The 23,286-nt window shown below is 38.6% G+C and overlaps 1 protein-coding gene across 1 annotated transcript; it reads left to right on the top strand.

Annotated features, from left to right (window-relative positions):
- Positions 1-8,897: 8,897 nt before the first annotated feature.
- LOC127121906 (uncharacterized) lies at positions 8,898-10,079 on the top strand. Its single transcript, XM_051052331.1, has one exon. The coding sequence runs from the start codon at positions 8,898-8,900 to the stop codon at positions 10,077-10,079; it is 1,182 nt and encodes a 393-aa protein (XP_050908288.1).
- Positions 10,080-23,286: the final 13,207 nt, after the last annotated feature.

Raw genomic sequence — 23,286 nt, 5'->3', positions numbered from 1 at the left:
AGGACGAAAACTCTTTTAGTGGGGGAGAGTTGTAACACCCCGAAAAAAATAAGATAATTATTTAATTTAAGTTAATATTATATTTATTAATTTAATTAAATAATTGGAATTATTGGATTATTATTATTATTATTATTGGAATAATAATTATTGGAAAATATATATAAGTTGGGAATAAGGAAAAAGGGTTCCATTTTGGTAAACAGAGTTTTCACGTGAAAACAGAGAAGCGGCTGAAAAGAGGAAAAGGGCAAAGAGGCAGAGCAAGAGGAAGAAGGTTGGAGAAGAGAAGAGCTTGAAGCTTAAAGATTCGCCGGATTAACTCAGGTAAGGGGGGTTTATCGTTGTTTAATGGGTATTATGGGTTAACATGTAATGGATAGTGATAAACCGTTGAATTGACCCTAATTGGGATGTTGAATGCTGAAAAATTGTGTTGGATAAGTTGTGTTAAAGTTGTAATTGAAATATGTATTTGTGTGAGTTGTGATTTCCCGAAAGTATAGCTTTTTACGGAATCGGAATCGGAGGTCCGGAAGTCCTCCAACGGCGGAAAATGCGGAGAATTCTGCATTCTGCTTCGTGTTAGCGCAGGAACAGCTTTCTGTCTTGCGTTAACCGGTTAACCCAGGGCGTTAACCGGTTAACACTGTTAGGAATTATGAAGTATTGCTGTTTTGCTTGCGTTAACCGGTTAACCCAGGGCGTTAACCGGTTAACATTGTTGTGATTTCTGAGAAATTGCTGTTCTGTCTGCGTTAACCGGTTAACCCAAGGCGTTAACCGGTTAACACTGTTAAAATTGGCCAGGAAGCGTGTTCTGTCCTGCGTTAACCGGTTAACCCAGGACGTTAACCGGTTAACACTGTTGGAAATTGGAAAAATTGATATTTTAATGTTGCGAACATAATTGGTGATTGGCCTATATCGGTGTGTGATATAGTTGGGATTATTTCCCGTTGTTTTAAGTAGGATAGGTATTAGTAGAGTGTGCTAATACTGTGATTGAATTATTTGGCATCGCATGATATAATTATGTGATAAATATGCTGATGATGTGTGAAAATATGCATAATGTTGTGAATGTATATATTATGCATGTGTTGGTAAATGGACTGTTTTATGGCTTAGAGAGTGAGCATATGTCCATTGTGGATTATTGTTGATGATTTTGCATTGCTAGGTGATTTAGCATGCATATTGTGGCCTTTATGGTGGTAGCTAATTCCCATGGTGAGGAATTAGTGATGTTAGTCATTTTAGACTGTTGTTGATGTTTGCATGCTAGGTGATTAGCGTGCATAGCATGGCCCTTGGGGTGGTAGCTAATTCCCATGGTGAGGAATTAGTGATGTGAGTCACTAGGTCTCAAATGAGTGGGACTAGTGAGCTTGGTAGCCGTACCTGGATTTGGTCGGTGAAGTTGAACTATATGTTCACGAATAGTCGGTACCGCATGCATGGAGTCTCATTGCATAATGTATGTATGACGTATAATATGAATGGATGTATTCCAATATTATACGTGTGTTTGTGTTGGCATTGGGTATGAGTATGAATTGTGTTAATATTGAGTATGCCATTTGAGTTGATGTGCCGTTACCGAATGTGTGATATGATTAGTGTGATTAATGAGTTATTTACTTAGCATTACATGATATTTTATAATGCTTATTATATCGATTGAGGAACTCACCCTTACAACTATTTTTCAGGTAACGAGCAGTGATTGAGTAGAAGCTAGTGCTTGGAGTCTAGTGTAGTCTCCTTAGTGGGTCATGCTCTGGTAGATGTAACATCGGGATGGGATGTTTTAAATGTTTATTGTTGGTTGTGAACCAGTTTACATGTAATATGCTACATGTTTTGCATGATTGATTTAATCTCTATCCGCTGCGTATTGTGCAAATGCTTTATATTTTGAATTAATAAAAGAGCATGACAGTTATCATGGTGAATGGTGTGAAGTAATTGTGTGACACCCTTAATTGCATATCTACTCTGATTGATATATGTTGTTATTTTAATTAAATATTTGGGGTATTTTAGAAGGGTATTACATATGACAGCTGCCCCTATTTAATTAACTTGAACCAGAAGGTAAGAATGACAATGGTCTTCATACATTCGTGGTGGAAGGTAATTAAATACGAAAAAGACCCAAACTTTGTCCTTTGAAATGCAATGGAGAAATGCAGAAAGAAAATGCAATGGATTCTAACAGCACCAAGGTAATAGGGGTAGGATGTCCTATCAATGCCAACCCTCGAGTCGACATTCAAGTCTTGCACAGGTTGTGTCGCACCCCAAAATTTGACTTTGGCTTTGTTGACCACATCTTGATTAATCTCGTTGTCTCGTATTCATCTTAATTTCTTAAACTTCGCGTGACAACTGGTTTGATTAGGTTTTGTGTGTTTTCGTTGCTTACCGTGTTGTATTTCGTTGTTTTAGCAAAACCTGGCCGATATCGTTGCCTCGTATGTATCTCGCTTATCTCTTTTGTACGTGGCATCGCTTCGATTAGGTTTTGTGCGTTTTTATCTATTTAATTGTTTGTTTGTCGGTATTTTGACTGTATTTCGAATATATTAGAGTTTTCTTATTGTCCGATTATTTGTGGTTGTGTTTGTCAGCGTTTTCGTGATGTCGTGTTGATTTTATTATTGCCTAGGGTTGTTTATTTAATTACGTGTTGTGCCGTGTGATTTAATCGAGTCTGTTTGAGTCGTGTTGTTGATTTTACTGGTTTACCGGTTTACTGGTTTATTGGTTTTATCAATTTGTCTATTTTGTTGTGCAAATTGTCATCGTTTTTATCGCGTTCGTGTCGCTCGATTTTATCGTATTTTAATCGTGTGCCGTTTAATATTATTTGTGCTTAATATTAATTGTGTTTAGTTGTTAATTAGTTTATTTAATTAGGATTAATATTATATTAGTTTATTATTATTATTATTATATAATATATAAATTATATTATTAATTTATGTTAGATATTTTTTTAGGTTTCCTATTGCTTAAGTAATCTAAATATATATTATTAATTTATGTTAGATATTTTTTAGGTTTCCTATTGTTTAAGTAATCTAAATATATATTATTAATTTATGTTAGATATTTTTTAGGTTTCCTATTGTTAAAGTAATCTAAATATATATATATATAGATGTTGTTAGTAAGAAAAGAAGAGGGTGGATCAGAAAGGAAAAAACGTGTGGTGAGAGAAACAGGGAATTGAAAAGAAATATTTTTCCAAAAGCATTACCGTATTTCACTTGTTCTTCATTTTCGGTAACCCAAAATCGTCCCGATTATTCCCCGAAACACAAAACTGATTTCATATCTTTGAAGTTCGTTGAGTCCAGGTCACAAATATCCAAGGTTCATTTCATTCCGGCGTCGTTTCACCGATCAAAAACGACGTTGAAGTCAGGTACTCACGAAGGCAGCCAGCACTGCGTCGGTGACGGTTTCCAGCTTTCGGTCGATCATTTGGACGATCAGAAGTTCATCCTCTTCACACAAGGTAATATTCTTCACTTATCTCTGAAATCGGCAAAGTTCCGGCTTGCCGACATGTGTTTTAATATATTATTTATCTAAATATATATATATATAAATATATATATATATATATATATATATATATATATATATATATTATTTTTGTCTATTATATATCTAAATAAATATAAATATAAATATATATATATATATATATATATATATATATATATATATATATATATTATCTTTGTCTATTATATATTATTTGTATATATATATATATATATATATATATATATATATATATATATATATATATATATATATATATATATATATATATATATATATATATATATATTACTTTTGTTTACTAAATATTGTTTATCTTTTATTATTATTTTGCATATATGTTTTATTTAAATGTTAGTTAAATTAATTATTTGTTTAAATGTTTTTTTTAATTAAATGTTTATTTATATCAAATGTTTATTTTGTCTAAAGTAAATGTTTATATTGTTTTTTTATATTTGTTTATGTTGTTACTAACCGTTTCGTTTCAGTTTCAGCTCAATTAACTCCACTAACTATTCGTAATACTAACTATTCATAGCTAACTGTGTTGTAAAATTTACTTTCTCGCATTTTTTTATTTTCTGTATTGTGTGTTTAATCGTATTGTTCACGTTTTATGTTAAAAAATCGAAAAATCCAAAAAGAGAAACCCGATGCGATTCCAACGGTCGCCGTTTAAGAAACCCTTTTCACACACTCATAAGCTTACTCTTGGGCTTTCCTGTAATGAGCCCATTTATTTATTTCTTTAGGGTTTAGGCTCGTTCAAATCTAAAATCAACAAAACAGACTTTCCCCTTTTCTTTAGGGAGAACTACGTGGATTCTGATTTCTCCATTGCGCCTTGGAGATACGTAGGCATGAAGTCTACGACTTTATCGAGTCCAAAAACAATAAAATCAAGTTCTTTTCTCATCTCCCCAATCAAACGATCAAAGCGAAAAAAGCAAAGCATTCACATAAACATAAGCAAAAAGGTTCCTGTGGAGTACCACAGATGTAGAGGGTGTTAATACCTTCCCTTTGCATAACCAACCCCCGAACCCGTAACTCTAAAGGGATTTATCGTTATTTTTCCCTTCCTATTTTTGGATAAAATAAAAGACGGTGGCGACTCTTGCATTTAAAATATTTTTCAAACGGGTTAAGTTCAATCAATACTTAATCTCGTGAAAAATCCCGCCGCGACAGAATGGCGACTCTGCTGGGGAAATATTACATGATTAAACTTATTTGAGGGTTTAGCCTATCTTTGCTTGTTTATATGTTTGCTTTGTGAATATTTGCTAAATTGTATTGTTTGTAATGTTTGTTATTTTGGGTTTTGGGGGATACTTGTGATAAATCCTATACCCGGATTTGGGGCACATTTGAGATAGGATGGATGATAATTCAGGTTGACTTGATAGGAGACAATCCTTACCGAGTTGACTTGAGCCTTTGTCCGCTTGGTGGAGGCCTCTTTGAGGGTGATAGTGCTAAACAAGTCATTTGTGAGGCATTGTTGCTTTCGACGGGCCCGTGAAGCCAAGGACCTTAGTTTACCTTTACCCCATCTTGGCCTTACTTAGGATGTGATGCGATGACCACTTCGGACCAAAAGTCTGGATTGGTTGATACGCGATATCTCACTCAAGCGAGATTCTTTTGAGAATAATATTGGAAAGCGAGCAGTTGCTTAACCCGGTATTATCCGAAGAAGGATCCATAACCTTGGGAACTTTTAGAACCCGTTTGGCAGGTGAACCTTAGAACTTATCTTGGGGCTTTTTCCTAAACTCCATGCTGGTGATGAACTTTGAGCCTTGTATTGTTTGACCATGTTTGTGTTTGTTGCATTCATTCCCATCATTTCAACCTTTTTCCAAGGAACTTAAAGTGAGGATTGCAAATATTGCAAGAAACATGGATTTTGGACGGAGAAGTGTGAAAAAGTATAATCTCATCAATCCAAAGATAGATGAACTAAAGAAACTGGTTTCTTCGATCGCAGATCCTATTGGTTTCAGAGACAGATATGGGGCACTTATATCTTTATTGACACTTAGGATGGAAGAAGGGTTATTGCAGACATTAGTACAGTTCTATGATCCAGTCTATCACTGTTTCACATTCCCAGACTATCAACTCATGCCTACATTGGAAGAGTATGCCCAGTTGCTTCACATCCCAGTTGCTGATACAGTACCTTTCTCTGGTTCAGAAAAGTTACCCGAGCACAGTTCTCTTGCAAAAGTGTTGTACATGAAGAAGTCAGAATTCAAGAATAACTTCACCACCAAAGGAGGACTTCCAGGTTTCACTGCCAAGTTCTTAATGGGGAAGGTTTCTTATTTTGCCAGTCAAGGTTGTGATATTATTGTGGAGCATCTGTTCGCCTTGTTGATCTACGGTTTGTTACTATTTCCTAATATTGAAGGTTTTGTGGATTCATATGCTATACGCATCTTCCTAAGTGGTAATCCTGTTCCAACTTTGCTCGGAGACACCTATCATTCCATCCATTACCGTACTTTGAAAGGAGGAGGAACCATAGTCTGCTGTATACCGTTACTTTATGTCTCTTACCCAGTCAGATATTGCATGGTATAGTAGAGTTTTAGACGATGTGAAGATCATTGATAGTTGCGGGGAGTTCCCCAATGTGCCCCTCATGGGCACAAAGGGAATCATTTCTTATAATCCAGTACTTGCTAGGAGACAACTCGATTACCCTATGAAGGACAAGCCTCCTAACATTCTTTTAGAAGGTATTTTCTTGAGGGATAACGAGGAGGACCCTACCATGAAAGAGAAAGTAGTAAGAGCTTGGCATCGTGTTTGTCGCAAAGGGAGACTTGAATTGGGTAAGAAAGATTGCACCTCCTATGAGCCGTACCTCCAGTGGATCAGAGCCAGAGCTATACGGTTGAAAATGCCATACCCACATCATGATCCTATCAAACCCGCTCCATTGAAGACCCCCTACCTTCCGCTAGATGACAAAGAAGAACTCCAAGCCACCTTGGAGAGGGTCAAGAAAGAGAGAGACGCTTGGAAGGATAAGGCCCAGATGCTCGAAATGGAAAATGAAGAACTTCAGAGACAGTTAAAGGAGCAGAGTGGAGAAGACCGTGCAGGTAAACGTCCAAGGGTGCAAGAGGATTTATTTTCCTCAGGCACAACAGATTACTCCCAGATTCCACAGTCCTCAGGTGCATGGAAAGGTCTTGTAGACAGTTTGGTGAAGGAGAAAGCTTTTATGCAGAAGGCCTATGAAGAAAGAATTGAGAGACTTGAAGGACAACTCCTACTTGTTTATGCTCGTCCTGATGACACATGTCCTTAAATGGTTTTCTTGGTTGTATTTTGGGTTGATAACTTTGTATATTTTGATAAAAATGCTTAAAATGAAAAGTTTTGTTTTGTTATCAAAAATGTTTGCAATTCTATCTTTTCCTTCACTTAGAGTTCCTTGGAAAATCATTCATTTTGCATATCCATGCATCACGTGCATACAGGTTGTCTGTCTTGGTCCAGTCTTCTAACAGTTGCTTCCCGCCAGCAGATCCATTTCAAGCTGACGCATAATTACAACACAAGAGCCAACTACAAAAGAAGAATGGAGATAACAGATAACGAGAACCGAGAATTGAAAGCTCAGGTTGACCGCCTTTCTGCTATGGTCGAGACATTGACAGCAAACCAAGCAGCCCAAGCTGCTCAACTTCAAACAGCACTAGCTCAAGTTGCCGAAGCACAAGATGCACAGATCCAGGCGCAAGCACAGGCAGCAGAGATGCGCAACCAAATGTTAGCCGCCCGTCTACAAGCAGAGGAAGCCCAGGCTAGGGCTCAAGTTCATAATTCAGGACAGACTTCGGCACAGAATCAACCTCAAATTCAGAATCAGACAACAGCAGCACCCGTCACTACAGTTATCGCTTCAGAAATCAACGATGTCCCAGTCACTTCTGTTACCATCACAGCATCCCGTCATTGGGAAATACCCAGGGATCTTAATCAAGATAGATATCAACAAGAGTTCGTTCCACCAAATGCTCCTGTCTTCACTAATGTGCCTCCCGTTGTTCACTATACTCCTCACCTAGGAGAACCTGTCTATCACGGCCCTACCCCAAGTGAGGATCCTGGTCTCAATGATAGAATGGATGAATTCCAGGATCAGTTTTCGGAATTACAAAAAGAGATAAAAGCTCTTCGTGGGAAAGAACTGTTTGGCAGAGATGTAAATGATATGTGTTTGGTTCCAGACGTAAGGATGCCAGCAAAATTTAAACTACCAGAATTTGAAAGTACAAAGGAAGTTCTTGTCCACAGACCCATTTGGTTATGTACGTGCGAAAGATGTCAATGTACACCAACGACCAAAGGATGCTCATTCATTGTTTTCAAGACAGCCTTACCGGTGCAGCTTTACGCTGGTATATGGGATCAAGACTTTCAACGATTTAGGCGAGGCCTTTATCAAACATTACAAATACAACCTTGATAATGTGCCAGACCGAGATCAATTGAGGTCCATGCAACAAAGAGAAAAGGAGACATTCCGTGAATACGCGCAAAGGTGGCGCGAAATTGCAGCACAGGTTGTTCCACCTATGGAAGAAAAGGAGATGACGAAAGTGTTCTTAAAGACTCTTGATACTTTTTATTACGAGAGGATGATTGCAAGCGCTCCTACAGACTTTACTGACATGGTAAACATGGGAGTCCGTTTAGAGGAAGCAGTTCGAGAAGGGCGTCTAGTTAGAGAAGGAAGTTCATCTTCAAGCGGGGCAAAGAGGTACGGCGGTTTTATGAAAAAGAAGGAACAAGAAACTAATGTTGTGTCCTATAATCATCCAAGAAGGATCAATTATCCTTACCATTCCCAACACCAACATATAGCAGCCGTGACTCCAGTAATCACTTCCGCTCCAGTTCAAGTCCAATACCCACAGCAGCGTACCAACCGCTTCCAATAGAATACTCAGTATCAGCAACAACATCAACCTCAACAACATCAACATCAGTTACAACAACGTCCACCACGGCAACAAAGAAGAACCAATTTTGATCCAATTCCGATATCATATGCAGAATTGTATCCAGCTTTGATCGCTAAAAACCTTGTGCAACCACGACCACGACCTCCTGTACCAGAAGTGCTACCTTGGTGGTACAAGCCAGAGGTATCTTGTCCCTTTCATCAGAATGCTCCAGGTCATGACTTAGACAACTGTTTTGCTTTAAAGTTGGAAGTACAGAAGTTGACAAGAGCAGGTATCCTGACCTTCAAGAACATAGGTCCCAATGTGAAGGACAATCCAATGCCAAGTCATGGTCCTTCATCAGTGAACAATATAGAAGTTTGTCTCAATGAACAACGTGTTACGAAGATAGAGGAGATTCGGCAGTCTTTGGTTGAAATTCATTCTGTTTTATGTGCTCATGGTCTATTCCAACATGACCACCAGATATGTGGTACATGTTCAGTCAATTCAAGAGGTTGTAGAAAGATTCAAGATGATTTGCAAGGCGTCCTTGATCAGGGTTTGATTCAGATTTCTAGACAAGTGAGTTCTCCAGAATCACAAGAACAAGAGGTGAATGTCATCATCCCTTGCTTCAACATACCAGAGAAAGTAGAGATAGCTTATCATCCGAAGGAGCCAGTAGTGATTTGCCCTCCAGGCCCAATGCCTTACACTTCAGATAAAGCGGTCCCCTACCGCTATGCAGCAACTATTATTGAGAACGGTAAAGAGGTCGAGATTAAAACCTTAGCCTTAGTTACCAATATCGCAGCAAATAGCCGAATGACGCGCAGTGGCCGCGTGTTCGCTCCGTCGGTTATCCCAAGTAGAAATGTTGAGAAAGATCCAGTAGTCGTGGTACCAGTGACAAGAGAAGCAGAAAGGCAAACAAGCAATTCAACCCTTGACAAAGAAATAGATGAACTACTCAGAATTATCAAGCTCAGTGAGTACAAAGTGGTAGATCAGTTGCTACAGACACCGTCAAAAATCTCGATCCTGTCCTTATTATTGAACTCAGCTGTCCACAGAGAAGCACTACTGAAGGTGCTTGATCAAGCCTTTGTAGAACAGGATATAACAGCAGAGCAGTTCAACAATGTTGTTGGCAGCATCACTATGTGCAATGGCTTAGGCTTTTGTGATGAAGAACTTCCAGAAGAAGGAAAGAATCACAACTTCGCTCTCCATATCTCAGCCAAATGTCAAGGGGATTCTTTGTCTAATATCCTGATTGACACCAGTTCATCTCTGAAAGTCATGCCCAAGTCTACCTTGTTGAAGCTAAAGTACAAAGGGGGGCAAATGCGGCACAGTGGAATTATTGTGAAAGCGTTCGATGGATCAAGAAAAACAGTCATTGGAGAAGTTGATTTGCCTATTGGTATTGGACCACACGTATTCCAGATCACTTTCCAGGTTATGGACATAGTGCCAGCTTATAGCTGTCTGCTCGGACGCCCATGGATTCATTAGGCGGGTGCCATTACATCCACGTTACACCAAAAGTTAAAGTTTATCAAGAATGGGCAAATAATGACGGTTAATGGGGAGCAGGCTATGCTGATTAGCCACCTTTCATCGTTTAGTGTGATAGAAGTAGACGAGACGGCTGTTCAAACTCCATTTCAGGACCTGACCATCGATGATTACAAGAAAAGGGAAGGTTCAATCACATCATTCAAAGACGCCCAGCAGATTGTCAAGACAGGTCCTACAGAAATGTGGGGCAAGGTGATAGAGTTGCCAGAAAACGTTAACCATGCAGGATTAGGCTTTGTTGATGGAAAACAAGTGCAGACTTCAGTGGTGCAACCTTTCAAAGATATCTTTCACAGCGGTGGTATTATCAACATGGTAGCAGTTGAGGAGGATACTTTTGAGGGAAAGACAGAAGACGAAGGCCCCAGATTTGTGACACCAGGAGTAGTTATGAAGAACTGGACCACAGTTGACATCCCATATTGTGTCCACATATCAAAGTAATTAAGCTTTTCAGTTTTCAAAAATCTTCCGCTTTAGCCGAAAGCGCGAAGCATTAATTTTGTAAAATGGGCACTTTTGTCAAAAACGTACTATCCATGAAAAAGATCTTTTGTGTTCCTATACACTTGTGTCCTTTTATCTTTTAAGCTTTTTCGGAAAATGGTAACACAAAAAAAAAACCTTAAAAAGAACACATTTTTGCATGTCATGGTCAGTCCTCTAAAAACAATTGTTTGTACAGGTTACTTAAACCCGTTGAACACAATGACATCATGCCCTCTCCCAACTTTGAACATTCTGTATTCGAAGCTGAAGAGGAAGAGTGGGATGAGATTCCAGAAGAGGTCGCCCGCCAGCTTGAAAATGAAGAAGAGACTATTCAGCCATACAAGGAGCCTTTGGAAACAGTCAACTTGGGTTCGGAAGAAAATGTGAAAGAAGTCAAAATTGGAGCATTGTTATCCCCACAGGTCAAGGAGCAATTGATCAGCCTGTTGAAAGAGTATTGTAGCGGTGTATTCGTCGCTATATGATCTATCGATTAAATCATAAGCTAGGAGATACATTGAAAATTTTCGAGTCGCCACCGCACTTTTATTTATCCAAAGGATTGGCTAAAAAGCGAACAAAAGCCTAAGAAGTTTTACACGTAGAAAACTAATAAAAAGATCAGAGATTCTGGGTAAGGGGTAAATTACGCAATGGGAAGGTGTTAGGCACCCACTACGTCCTAGGTACTCCTAGGGAGCCCTTTTCACACTTGTTATGCAAAATTATTATTTGTTATGACATAAAGATTGTGCAAACATGATTGGGATGATGGGAAAAGAATATACAATTTTTATTATTATTGGGTTATTGGGTTCGAACGGATGAACCCGTTGCCTACGTACCTTCCATCAAAGGTAAGGATCAGAACGCCGTAGTTCGGCTAAAAGATTTCCAAAAGTTGGTGGATTCAGTTTTAAACACAAGCACTGAGGCTTTTCATTATCAATGGGAGAACACTCGACCAAAAAACAACATCCACCATGCGAGGATAGCTTCGACGTACTAGAGGGGTTAGCCCTGTTTGAAGTACGGAAGTCTTACTGTCGACTCACTAAGGATAGGCAAGATTTACATCAACCACAATGATAATTGAAACCTATGGCTAATGTGAAAAGATTAATGGACGAAGCCAAAACAAGTGAATGAGTGAAGTTAATTGATTGTGATTATGAAAGTGAAGTCAGAGTAGGATTAAGATTGATTCAAAGAAGTATTATGAAAATGGAGTTTTGAAAAAAAGTCAAGGACTCGGGGTCCAGGTTTTTAATTAGAAAAACATGAGAATGTTTGCACAACACTTATGTCAAGTTTGAAAGGTATAGTGTGAAAAGTCTAGGACATAATGAATGATGAATGGATGAGGATGGATAGTAAAACTTCTTAGAAGGTTCACTTCTTGAAATCATATAGCAGATGATTCAAGTGTGTCCTTTGGAATAGCAATTAATAATAATAAACAAACAAAGCAAGCAAAAGCGGATATCGGATGCCAATCACTGGTCTTATACCAATCTCCTAAAACAGAACGGGATATCAGATGCCACTCTATGGACTTACACCAATCTCCACAGGCAAAGAAATAAAAGCGGATACCGGATACCAATAAATGGATTTACACCAGTCTCCTAAAATAGAGCAGGATATCAGATGCCACTCAATGGTCTTACACTAATCTCCTCAAAAGAAAACAAAGATGAAATGTGGAAGTCAATTGCCAATCTGTCTGGACTTAGGTTGACTCCACAGTATGGTCCTAGGAAATCCAATGCCACGTTACAGGGACTTACAATGGATCCTCACATACAAGAACAAAAGCAACAATATGATCACAGGAATGCAAATGCCAACTTACAGGGACTTATAATTGCAACCTCTCATACAAACAGATAAAACAAACTATGATCACAGGAAAGCAGATGCCAACTTACAGGGACTTATAACTGCAACCTCACATACAAATCAAACAGATCAAATTATGATCACAGGATAACAGATGCCAGCTTACAGGGACTTATAACTGTATCCTCACATACAAACAGATAAAACAAACTATGATCACAGGAAAGCAGATGCCAACTTACAGGGACTTATAACTGCAACCTCACATACAAATCAAACAGATCAAATTATGATCACAGGATAACAGATGCCAGCTTACAGGGACTTATAACTGTATCCTCACATACAAACAGATAACAGAAGATATAAGTGACCAATGAGGTCTTACACTCTATCCTTCCATATCATAGGAGCAAATGCCAAAGCAATGGACTTACAATTGTCCTCAATGGGCAAACAACAATGATAGCATCACAAAGATAAATGAGATGATCATGCATTAATGGCAATTGATGATGATGATAAATGCATAGCATACAAGCAAGCAAGTGCATATGAAGCAATCAATCAAACAATGAATATCAAACAGCACACTCTATAGCCAAACAATTGGGGGCTCACACAAGAGGGTTTGACTTTGAAAGTCCACTGTAATAGGTAAAGGTCGCTCTTAACCTGGCCATTGAGGGGCTCAGGTGAAGCAAATGAAAAGGAGATGAGGGGTGTGCCTCATTGCTTCTATCTCAAATCAGAGAGAGCATCAAAGAAAGTGTGGGAGTTCAGAAAGTAGGAACTCTCTCCACATTATTGACTCGATTAGATCTTGGGTATTTATCTAATTGCTTCAACCATGTAATGGGAGCAAAGAGAGGACACACTGAATAGTGGGGGATAGATTGCTTATCCCTACCTTCCACCAATTGCCTTACTTGAAGGACTTTTCCTGCTTAGGACAAATATAAACAAACACAGGCATTGCCTCTTAAGGAGGACTTCAGACAGTTTGCCCGGTCAAATAACAGACCGGGTCTCCAGACTACATGAAGAAGAAGTATTTATACCTCAAAGCAAATGCTAAAAAGCAAAGCAAGCAAGCAAGTTCAAAGAACTTAGGCAACTAAAGTACCTGAAAAAGTCAAACCAATTAGTAAACAGTTCAACAATTAATAACAAAGAGAAATGAACCAAAAGTCAACCACAGAGGGACCAATTGTGCAAGGCACAAAGACTCAAGCATATGAGTCACCTACAAAACAAAGGTTAGCACTTTAAACAATCAAACTCAAGCACATTAGAATGATCCTCAAGGCATTGGTGCTTAACCTGAAACAGATGAACTCAACATAAGCTTAGAAGACCACTAGGGCTAGCCTAGGGTCAAAGATGAAAGGAAAAGTCAAGGCAGCCAGAAAAAGTCAACCCAAACCAAGTCTAAGCATTCAAGAAGCATTCTCAATTGGATTCATAATTATATCATGCATCATGGTCATTTCATGTGCAAAAGGATGCAAAGCATAGCAAGAGAAGCATACAAAAGTCAACAGCAAAGACTTCATTCAAAAGTCAACTCAAACATTCTCAAAAATTATGAAATAAATCACACTCAATCCTAACATCCAACATGGTATACATGTCAAATTTCATGGCATTTGGATGAGAGGAAGGCAGTCAAGTAAAATCATGAAGTCAAGCCAAGTTCAAGTAAGCATGGTGAAAGTCAACAAGCATGGGTCAACTTCAAAAAATCATATCAATTTGAAAACAGAAGATAAATGAGTGAGATTAACACCAATGCAAAGCTTGAGATGTCTAGTTATCACATATGAAATTTCATGGACATACAATAAGATTTGAGAATTTCACAAAGGATTTGGCAAGGCATAGCACAAAAAGTCAACAAATGACCACATATGGAAGAAAATTCATAATCAAATGGAAAACAGCATGATTAAATCCAAGAAAATTCATACACAAACTAGACATGTGAGGGATCATTCATGCAAAATTTGAAGTCATTTGGATGTGGGGAAGTGTGTGAACAAAATTTGTGAAAATACATGATCATGGTATGACACCCAATGCAATACACAACTTCAAAAATTCATAACTCTCAATCCACAAATGATAAATGCACAAACTATATATGGAAATGAAGGTCAATGTGTCTAGTTTCACCACAAAAAATTTCAAGGGCATTGGATATAACATGAGTATTTCACAATTGAAATGGTAAGATGTATCATTTTGGCATACATGTCAAGAAAATAATTATCAATTAAAATCCAGCCAATGGAAAATTAATTAAAATTCATAATAAAATTCTAGACACATTCATGAGTATGAGGGAAAAATTTCAGGATTTTTGGATAAAAAATGAATTGAAAATGAATTATGGAAGTTGGATGATAAATTGGTGCAAACATGAACAAAATGGTGTGGCAATTGGTCAACATAAGTCAACGCAGTGGCAAACTAGTAATTTCTGCCAACTTAAATGAAACGACACAGTATTAGGCAAAGGTGATGAAATGTTTTGATTGGCTCTCAGCCAATCAAACAGTAGCTCGGCCAATCCATTGAATTTTCTGAGTTTTTTTCAAAACCTTAAGGTTGAAGCATGGCAAAGGCATAGTAAGGCAACAACAGCAACAACAAAATTCGACCAACAACAACATCAAGCATACAGCATATGCATCAAGTCCATCATGTATCATTAACCAACAACAACCAAACATGACAAACATAATTCAATGGATTTTTCTGGGCATGCTCATGGAGTTTACACATAACAGCAGGACATGTGCAGCATGTCATCATTCAAACATCAATCCACAACAAAGCAAATATTAATCATGAACACAAAACTGGACAGGGCAGGTTGTGGAAACAGCAGCATGGTTTCATGTCTATCATGTCCATCCGACCAAACAAAGCAGAACAAACAACAGCACATAGCAGCATAGCATATTCAACAACAGCAATGGTCGTGGCACTTCAAGCAAGCTCCTCAACATCAAACAAATTTGAACAACATTACACAACAGCACAGCATGGTCCTTTAAGCAATCATCAAGAACAAAACTCGACCAAGTATAGCATAATTATGGACAAAGTGTTTGGTTTAAATAAAAGCAGCATCCATCATTCTTCATCAACAGATCAAACAACACAAGACAATAGCATGGCATTTGTAAATAATCAGCATTCATTTGTAAACAGTCAGCATTCAGGGACATGAACAAAAACATATCCAGCATATGGCAATGAGCATTAACAGCAAAACAACATCATCATAACAGCAGTAGGCACACATTCATAATTAACAACGTTTATCATCACACAGCCAACTTCAAACAGGCACAATCAATCAGCATGGCCAATGGCAATTATTATGCAACATCAAAATAACAACAAGCCAAACACAACAAGTGGAATTTCCTGGACAAAAAATTACAGTTGCAAAATAACAGCAAGCATCATCATCAGTTAGATTTCGAGCAAGACACAAAATGGCAAGGCCTATGTACTTATGTGACATCAAAACATCATTAACCAACAACAAACAAGCATAATCATGAAATTCTCTTGGCAGCTCGAAAACAGCTAAACAGCAGGGATAAACATCATGGTATCACCAACATCAACATAAACTCACTTAACATGGTAAGCAAAAAGGTTCATGCAACTTTTAAGCAAACACACCAAACAAATCAAGTGGGATCTCCAGGCATGGCATAAGTTTGAAAACCACAGCAAAATTTATGTATCAAGTATCTTCATACTTTCATCATGAACAATAACAGGGCATTCATATTCAGTTTCATGATCATCAACCAAGCACACAAAACACTAGCATGGTATTGGTAATGTTCATAAAGCAAACAAACCACAGCATACAATAATGTTTCAAAACTGCAGCATGCCTTCATCAATAATATGCAGATTGAAATTTCAAGATGTCCAGAATCCACAATCAATCATACCAACAGCATCATTAATCATCAAGGAACAATAATATAGCATCACATTTTGAGGAATCAAAGCAAGCAAGGTGAATCGAACAGAAATAAGTTTGGACACACAACATGAAATCCAGATTTCTTGGCCATGACATAACCATTTCAAGCAAGCTATCACTCATTTGAATCAGCATCAAACAAACTATTCAAAGCACATCATGGCATGGTAAAAGGAGGAAGTCGAATTGCTTACTTGTTTTGGAGGAAATCGTGCAACAGTGATGTTCTTGATGATCCTCCTTGAAACAGATAGTGTTTATGCTTGGAGATGTTGGATAGTGAAGTTCTCTCGACTCAAGGAAGCTTGGAAACAAACAAATAACCATCTGCCATTGGAAGGGACTGAGGAAAACAGAGCTTGAGGATGGAGTTCCAGCAGGGTTTTAATGGTTCAAAAAGCCTCTAAATGTTGTCTAAAGCAGGGAGGAACCAAGGGCATTCGAGTTTCTTTTGATGGTTCTGCAGAAATCCTCTTTTGGCCAATGTGCCAGAAAGGGAGAAAGTGTCTTTTTCTGTGATGTAGGCTGCAAAACTAGGGTTACAATTGACAGAATGGAGCTTAAATATGTGCTGTTTATCCTTGCTTAATCATGTTGTAAATTGGTTTAGCTTAATGAAGACCAATTGCATTTTTGCTAAGTGGAAGAATGTGGAATTGGAGGGGTAAGTTAATGGTCGAAATGGGCCTGGACAAGCTGTACAAGACATTTGCAAAGGCTGTTTTTTAATCTGCTGCAGAATGCTGTACTGCTTGTACTCTTATAAAGCCAAATGCACAATTTTGCCAACTTTGAATTTTAGGTTAAAATGATGGTAAAAAAGTGGTATGATAATGGTTTAGGACTTTGAGCAAGTTTCAAATATGGTTTAAAGCATTTCCCAATTGACCAAATAAAGAAAAAGTCAAAAACTCAAAAAGTCAAAGTTTGGTCAAACTTTGAATTTAAATGAAAAAGGTCCAAAAATGCCATTTTGAATGGTGAGGTTTTAGGTCATGAAATTTATATTTCTGGAAAGAGGATGAAAAATGTGGTTTGTAGGAAAAAACCCCACCAAATTTGGCCTTATGGTTTGAGAGATATGGCTTGTTGAAGTTCAAAATTTGGTGAAAATGATTTGATCATATCTTGACAACCACACATGGGATTTTGATGTTCTTGGACTTTTTGAAAATGGGAGAACAAGATCTTCAACTTTCATGTTGGGCAAAAATTCATTTGGAGCTTGTATCATGATGTAAGTTTAAGATCAAGAAGTTTCCATTTTTGGCAGTTGAAATTACAGGTCCACTTTCTATTTCTGAAAAAATTTCTGATTGGCTTGATTTTCTTCCATGATGAGGTTGAGCATGATAGATGAGGCTTATACAAGCATGAATGAACTCCTTCAAATCAATTCTATCCATCAAATCTCTGATTAAATCAACTGTTGACCAAGGTTGACTGTCTGTTGACTTTTCTAGGGTTTTGGATGACTGATGCACTTCTGATGAATTCCAAACCCTAATTCCTTGAGAACTTGATTCCAAATGATGTCTCAAGATGTATGAACTTGTGATTAATGATCATGGTGCCCAAATTCTGCAAGAATGGCCATCATCCATTGCTTTGACTGACTGTTGACCATCTTTGACCTAATTTCTGATGATTGCTTCCACTGCAAGCAACAAGGTTAGACTGACAATATTTTTGTACCTTTTTGAATGATAAACATATGAAAGCAAAGATATACAAATGCAAAGAATGCTTGGTGATCAAGAAACAAACCACAAGGCAATCTACCCACTAGGAGGGGACAAAGGCATGCAATGATCCTTGAGGTCATGATATGATATGATATAGGCCATGAGGGATCTTAGGGCCCAAAATTGGGGTCTTACAGATGCCCCTATTTAAGGTCATTCTAGCCGGAGAAGTGAAGTTTAGAAATCTTCATCTCGACGCGGTAGAATGGACTTAAATAACAGTAATGAGACAAATTTTGGTCCCTAAGAGACCTCATGATGCGAATGTATGCGTGCAAAAGACACAAATTCTGTGGGGAATATGATTCACACAGAAGAAAAGACGATCCATCGGAGTAGTACACTCACCAGGAACAGAGACTCTAACAAGACTCTATGGGGGTAATAAAAGAAAAAGAAATGCGTGAACAATACACGACTCTAAACTGGGGAAAAAACAAAACTGACACAATGTGAACAAAACACGACTCTGATTAAAGAAAACAGAAAAACAGACAGGAGAACTCACTGGGGAGTGAAGGACTCACACTGGGAAGAGAATTCCAAATGGAAAATAAATCCATTGGAGAGACACAAGCTGACTCCTGAGGAGAAGCAACAGAAAACTTCACTGGGGAAGCAACACAGAAACGAGATGTTATCGGTATAAGGGTAACAAAAACAGGAAGGGACACCAAGGATACCGGTTACTGGGTATATAACAGGTGACCGACCAAAGACGTGAATTGGTGTGTGTTCCAAAACACTCATCATTCTGAAGTGAGCGAAAGCAAACTTGTTTAAGGATGGACATTTGATTCTGCAAAGAATACGAATCTTACTCTGAGGGGAAAGCAACGAAGGATTGACCCAAGAGTGAACGAGACATATTATTCATTACCGGCAGACCGTGAATAATATACTCAAAAGGAAAATTATCCTGAACCGGTTACTGGGTTGTTTAAGGATAAGATCCGAGATCGTGAATTGGTTTGTGTTCCAAGACACTCATCATCCGAAAGAAAGCGAAGGCAAACTTGTTTAAAGGATGGCTGAAAAAACGTGAATTGGTGTGTGTTCCAAGACACTCATCATCCGAAAGAAAGCGAAGGCAAACTTGTTTAAAGGATGGACAAAAAAGCGTGAATTGGTGTGTGTTCCAAGACACTCATCATCCAAAACGCAAACTGGTTAAAGGATGGGCAAAAACGTGAATTGGTGTGTGTTCCAAGACACTCATCATCCAAAACGCAAACTGGTTAAAGGATAGGCAAAAACGTGAATTGGTGTGTGTTCCAAAACACTCATCATCCGAAAGAAAGCTAGAACAGCAGACTTGTTTAAAGGATGGACAAAAAGCGTGAATTGGTGTGTGTTCCAAGACACTCATCATCCGAAAGAAAGCTAGAACAGCAGACTTGTTTAAAGGATGGATATTCGATTCTACAAAGAATACGAATCTTGCTCAGCTGGGGAAAATCAACAAAGGATTCCAACTAAAGAGCGCATGAGTCATATTATTCATTACCGGCAGACCGTGAATGATAAGCTCGCATGGAAGATTATCCTGAACCGGTTACTGGGTTGTTTAAGGATAAAAATCCGAAGACGTGAATTGGTTTTCACTTCCAAAACACTCATCATCCAAAACGCAAACTGGTTAAAGGATGGCTATTCGATTCTACAAAGAATACGAATCTTGCTCAGTTGGGGAAAATCAACAAAGGATTCCAACTAAAGAGCGCATGAGATATATTATTCATTACCGGCAGACCGTGAATAATACACTCGAAAGGAAAAGACACCAGAGATACCGGTTACTGGGTATATAATAGGTGACTATCCAAAAAGAGAGACAATCGATACCAAGCATACGGGTAAACGAAAGACAACTCAAAGGGATAAATTGCAAGCATCCGGCAATTATCCAACAACAAGGATATTCGACTCCACAAAGGGAAATAACGAATCTTACTCGACTGGGGAAACACAAAAGGCTTCGACTGAAGAGTGCATGAGATATATTATTCATTACCGGCAGACCGTGAATAATATACTCGCATGGAAGACTATCCACAACCGGTTACTGGGTTAACAAAGGATAAATCGACCGAACAGAAAGGCATCGGGATACCAAATTAGGTATATAATGACAACTAATCAAAAGGAGCAACAGACATTACCAACAAAAGGGTAAATGAAAGGCGAACTGCTGAGGATAAATTGCAAGCATCCGGCAATTATCGACAGAAGACTAGCTGGGGATACACTGGTAAACAACCAATGATCCGGGGAACAAATCACTAGCATACGGTGAAAAGACCCACTGGGGATAAAATTGCTAGCATACGGCAATTATCCACAAAAACTTGCTAGGGATATAAGTGCTGATCTAAGCAACTTACACAAGCAAAGGAAAATCATCATCAAATATTGAATGAAGATAACCACAAAATTAGGGTTTACATCTACCGAATACGGGGTAGAAGACCAACAACTCCGCGTGGGGATAGAACAAATCACAAATCCGCACGGGGAACCAAAATAGGGTTTATAACAAACCACAAACTGCCGGAAAAGCAGGAAAATAGGATTACAACTACCGGTTATGAGGTAGAAAACCAAAAACTCTGGCTGGAGAATAAAGGGTGTATAGCCACAAATTCTGTTAAGAAAGCCAGGAAAAGATAGGACTTACAACTGCTGGTTTGTAGGCAGAGGCCCAAAAACATTCCGCTGGGGAACAACCCACTGGGAAGCACAAGACATTTGACAAATAGTCGATTCGGGAATGATCCGAAAAGACGGACTGAATAAAGACACGTCCTAATGAGGATGTAACTCAAATAGGAAAATCCATCCCAATATATGTGTTGGGAGGAAACGGAAGAAACCGTCATCCACGAGGATATATCTCAGTGGGGAACTGCAGAAGGGAAGACATCATTTTCTGCTTATGGGGTTGACTCTATATGGAGAGATTTTAAACACCCAACATCTGCTTGGGGAGATCTGTAAAGAGATCTATATCACCATAGCAGGAGACACGACAAACAAAAGACATATGGCAAGAAATGCAACATGAATATCTGAATGTTTTATGAATATGCATATGAATATGCGTGATTTATGTTTGATGAATGCTGACAAAACAGACAATTCTAACACAAACAGGTTCAGGAACAACGTCCGGTATTATACTTCCAGGGGAAAAACCAGCTGGAGAGCCAATCTGCGGAGATCTACATGCTGAAAAGCAAAGATCTGCAAGTACTGCTGAAGAAGCAGAAAAATCAGAAATATCAGGAAACAACCCAAAACAGGGTACAGAAAGTCACAACGGGCAAAACAGCCACCAAGACGAATCTGTAGGGGAACAAGAGAAATCCCAAAGTATATCTGCAGGGGATCCCAGTGTCGACTGAGAAACAACAAATGCATAAGCACAAGCACAAATGCTGTAGAAGCAAATCCACACAACTCCACTGGGAGACAACCCACTGAGGGAGAATGATATCATCCAGATAGAATCTAACTGCATAAGCAACTCTACTGGGGAAAACTGTCGGCTACTCTCTTGGGAACAAGCCACTGAGGGAGAACAGACCAAACAAATATATTCTGCGATAAACCACTCCACCTGGGGATAATATACACAGCAAACTGATCACAACAAGTAGATTCTGCAATACAAGCCACTCTACTGAGGATCACAAATAGTCAGGAAATCAATCCGTTCACTGGAGGCAAAAGTCATCATCCGACCATACGGGGATTGAAAGAGTATTCAACAGGCAAAACTGCCACTACCAGCAATCTGCAGACTAAGCTGAGGAAAAGATGGTTGAAAATATACTGGGATATCAACCCAAATCAAAACTGCTCAGGAAAATAAATCCTGCTCTGCTGAAGAGAATAATTCTGGTGGAGAGATAGCAACAATTCCACAGACGACTTCGCCGGGGAGAGGTAAAGTACCGGGTATCAAACCACTGACTTACCGAGTCTTCAAAAGAAAACAAACGTGCTGAGGAAACAGACAGCTCCGCTGGCACACTGCATGGGGAAAAGCGGTAACAACTCCACTTGCAACCCTGGTGGGGATATCAATAACAGCTCTACTCGCGACTCCGAGGGGAGTATCAATCAATCAATTATACTCCTGACTGTGCTGAGGAGACAAATAAAGTCTGGGGATCTGACCCACTGGAGAAAGTGACGGGGCACCAAGGTGACAAACCATCAACCACCGAAACTTCTATAAGGAAAAACACCCATGCTAGGGGAACTGCTGCTGGAGAGAACGAAGTCTTCAACAACACTCACTTGCAACTGTACTGGGGAACAGCCCCAACAATAACTTTGTTTGAGGAACAACCTCAACAAATATCTGAAGAAAGAAGATACCACCAAGCCAGGAATATGAACCAATGTCTTACCTGTTGGGAATCAGGCCACCCTCGGGAGAGCACTGAGATATTCTTGAGTATCCTTTCAATCTTGTGAATGTTCACTTTGTTTAAAACAAAATTTTGAAAAATTTGATTTGTTTAAAACAATGACATTTTATCAATTTAAAGCATGCAAAACATTTGTTGAATTGAAACAAATAAGAGTGCAAATAATTGGATAAAAAGCTCAAATTGATTTGATGGAATGGTAGTCTGCAAATGGCAAGACTCCATAGATCTGTACAAATTTGAAATCAGTGATATATATTGGAAGAGGGCTACATCGAACATAATGATCCTTTCTCTACCAATTTGAATCTCGATGTATCCGAAGCTTCGGTTGACGACGAATCGAGAATCTTCTGACGAAATGACGACTGATGGACCAGAAAGTCTTGTCAGGATGCAGTTACTTGCCAAATCCCTAATTTTTGCCTAGATTGCCCCAGGGTGAGGTACTCAATCTAGCGGGATGCGAATATATCATTCTTTTTTTTTTTTTTTTAAGTCTCTAATTTTTGCCTGGATTACCCTTGCGGGTTCTCCACCGAGACGCTCATTTTTGCCTAAGCCGCCCTTTCGGGTTTTCAACTTAGCGAGCTATTCTGTTTTTT

This window comes from Lathyrus oleraceus, chromosome 2 (genome assembly GCF_024323335.1).
Source record: "Lathyrus oleraceus cultivar Zhongwan6 chromosome 2, CAAS_Psat_ZW6_1.0, whole genome shotgun sequence".
NCBI lineage: Eukaryota > Viridiplantae > Streptophyta > Magnoliopsida > Fabales > Fabaceae > Lathyrus > Lathyrus oleraceus.
This window is presented reverse-complemented; position numbering and strand designations above follow the sequence as displayed.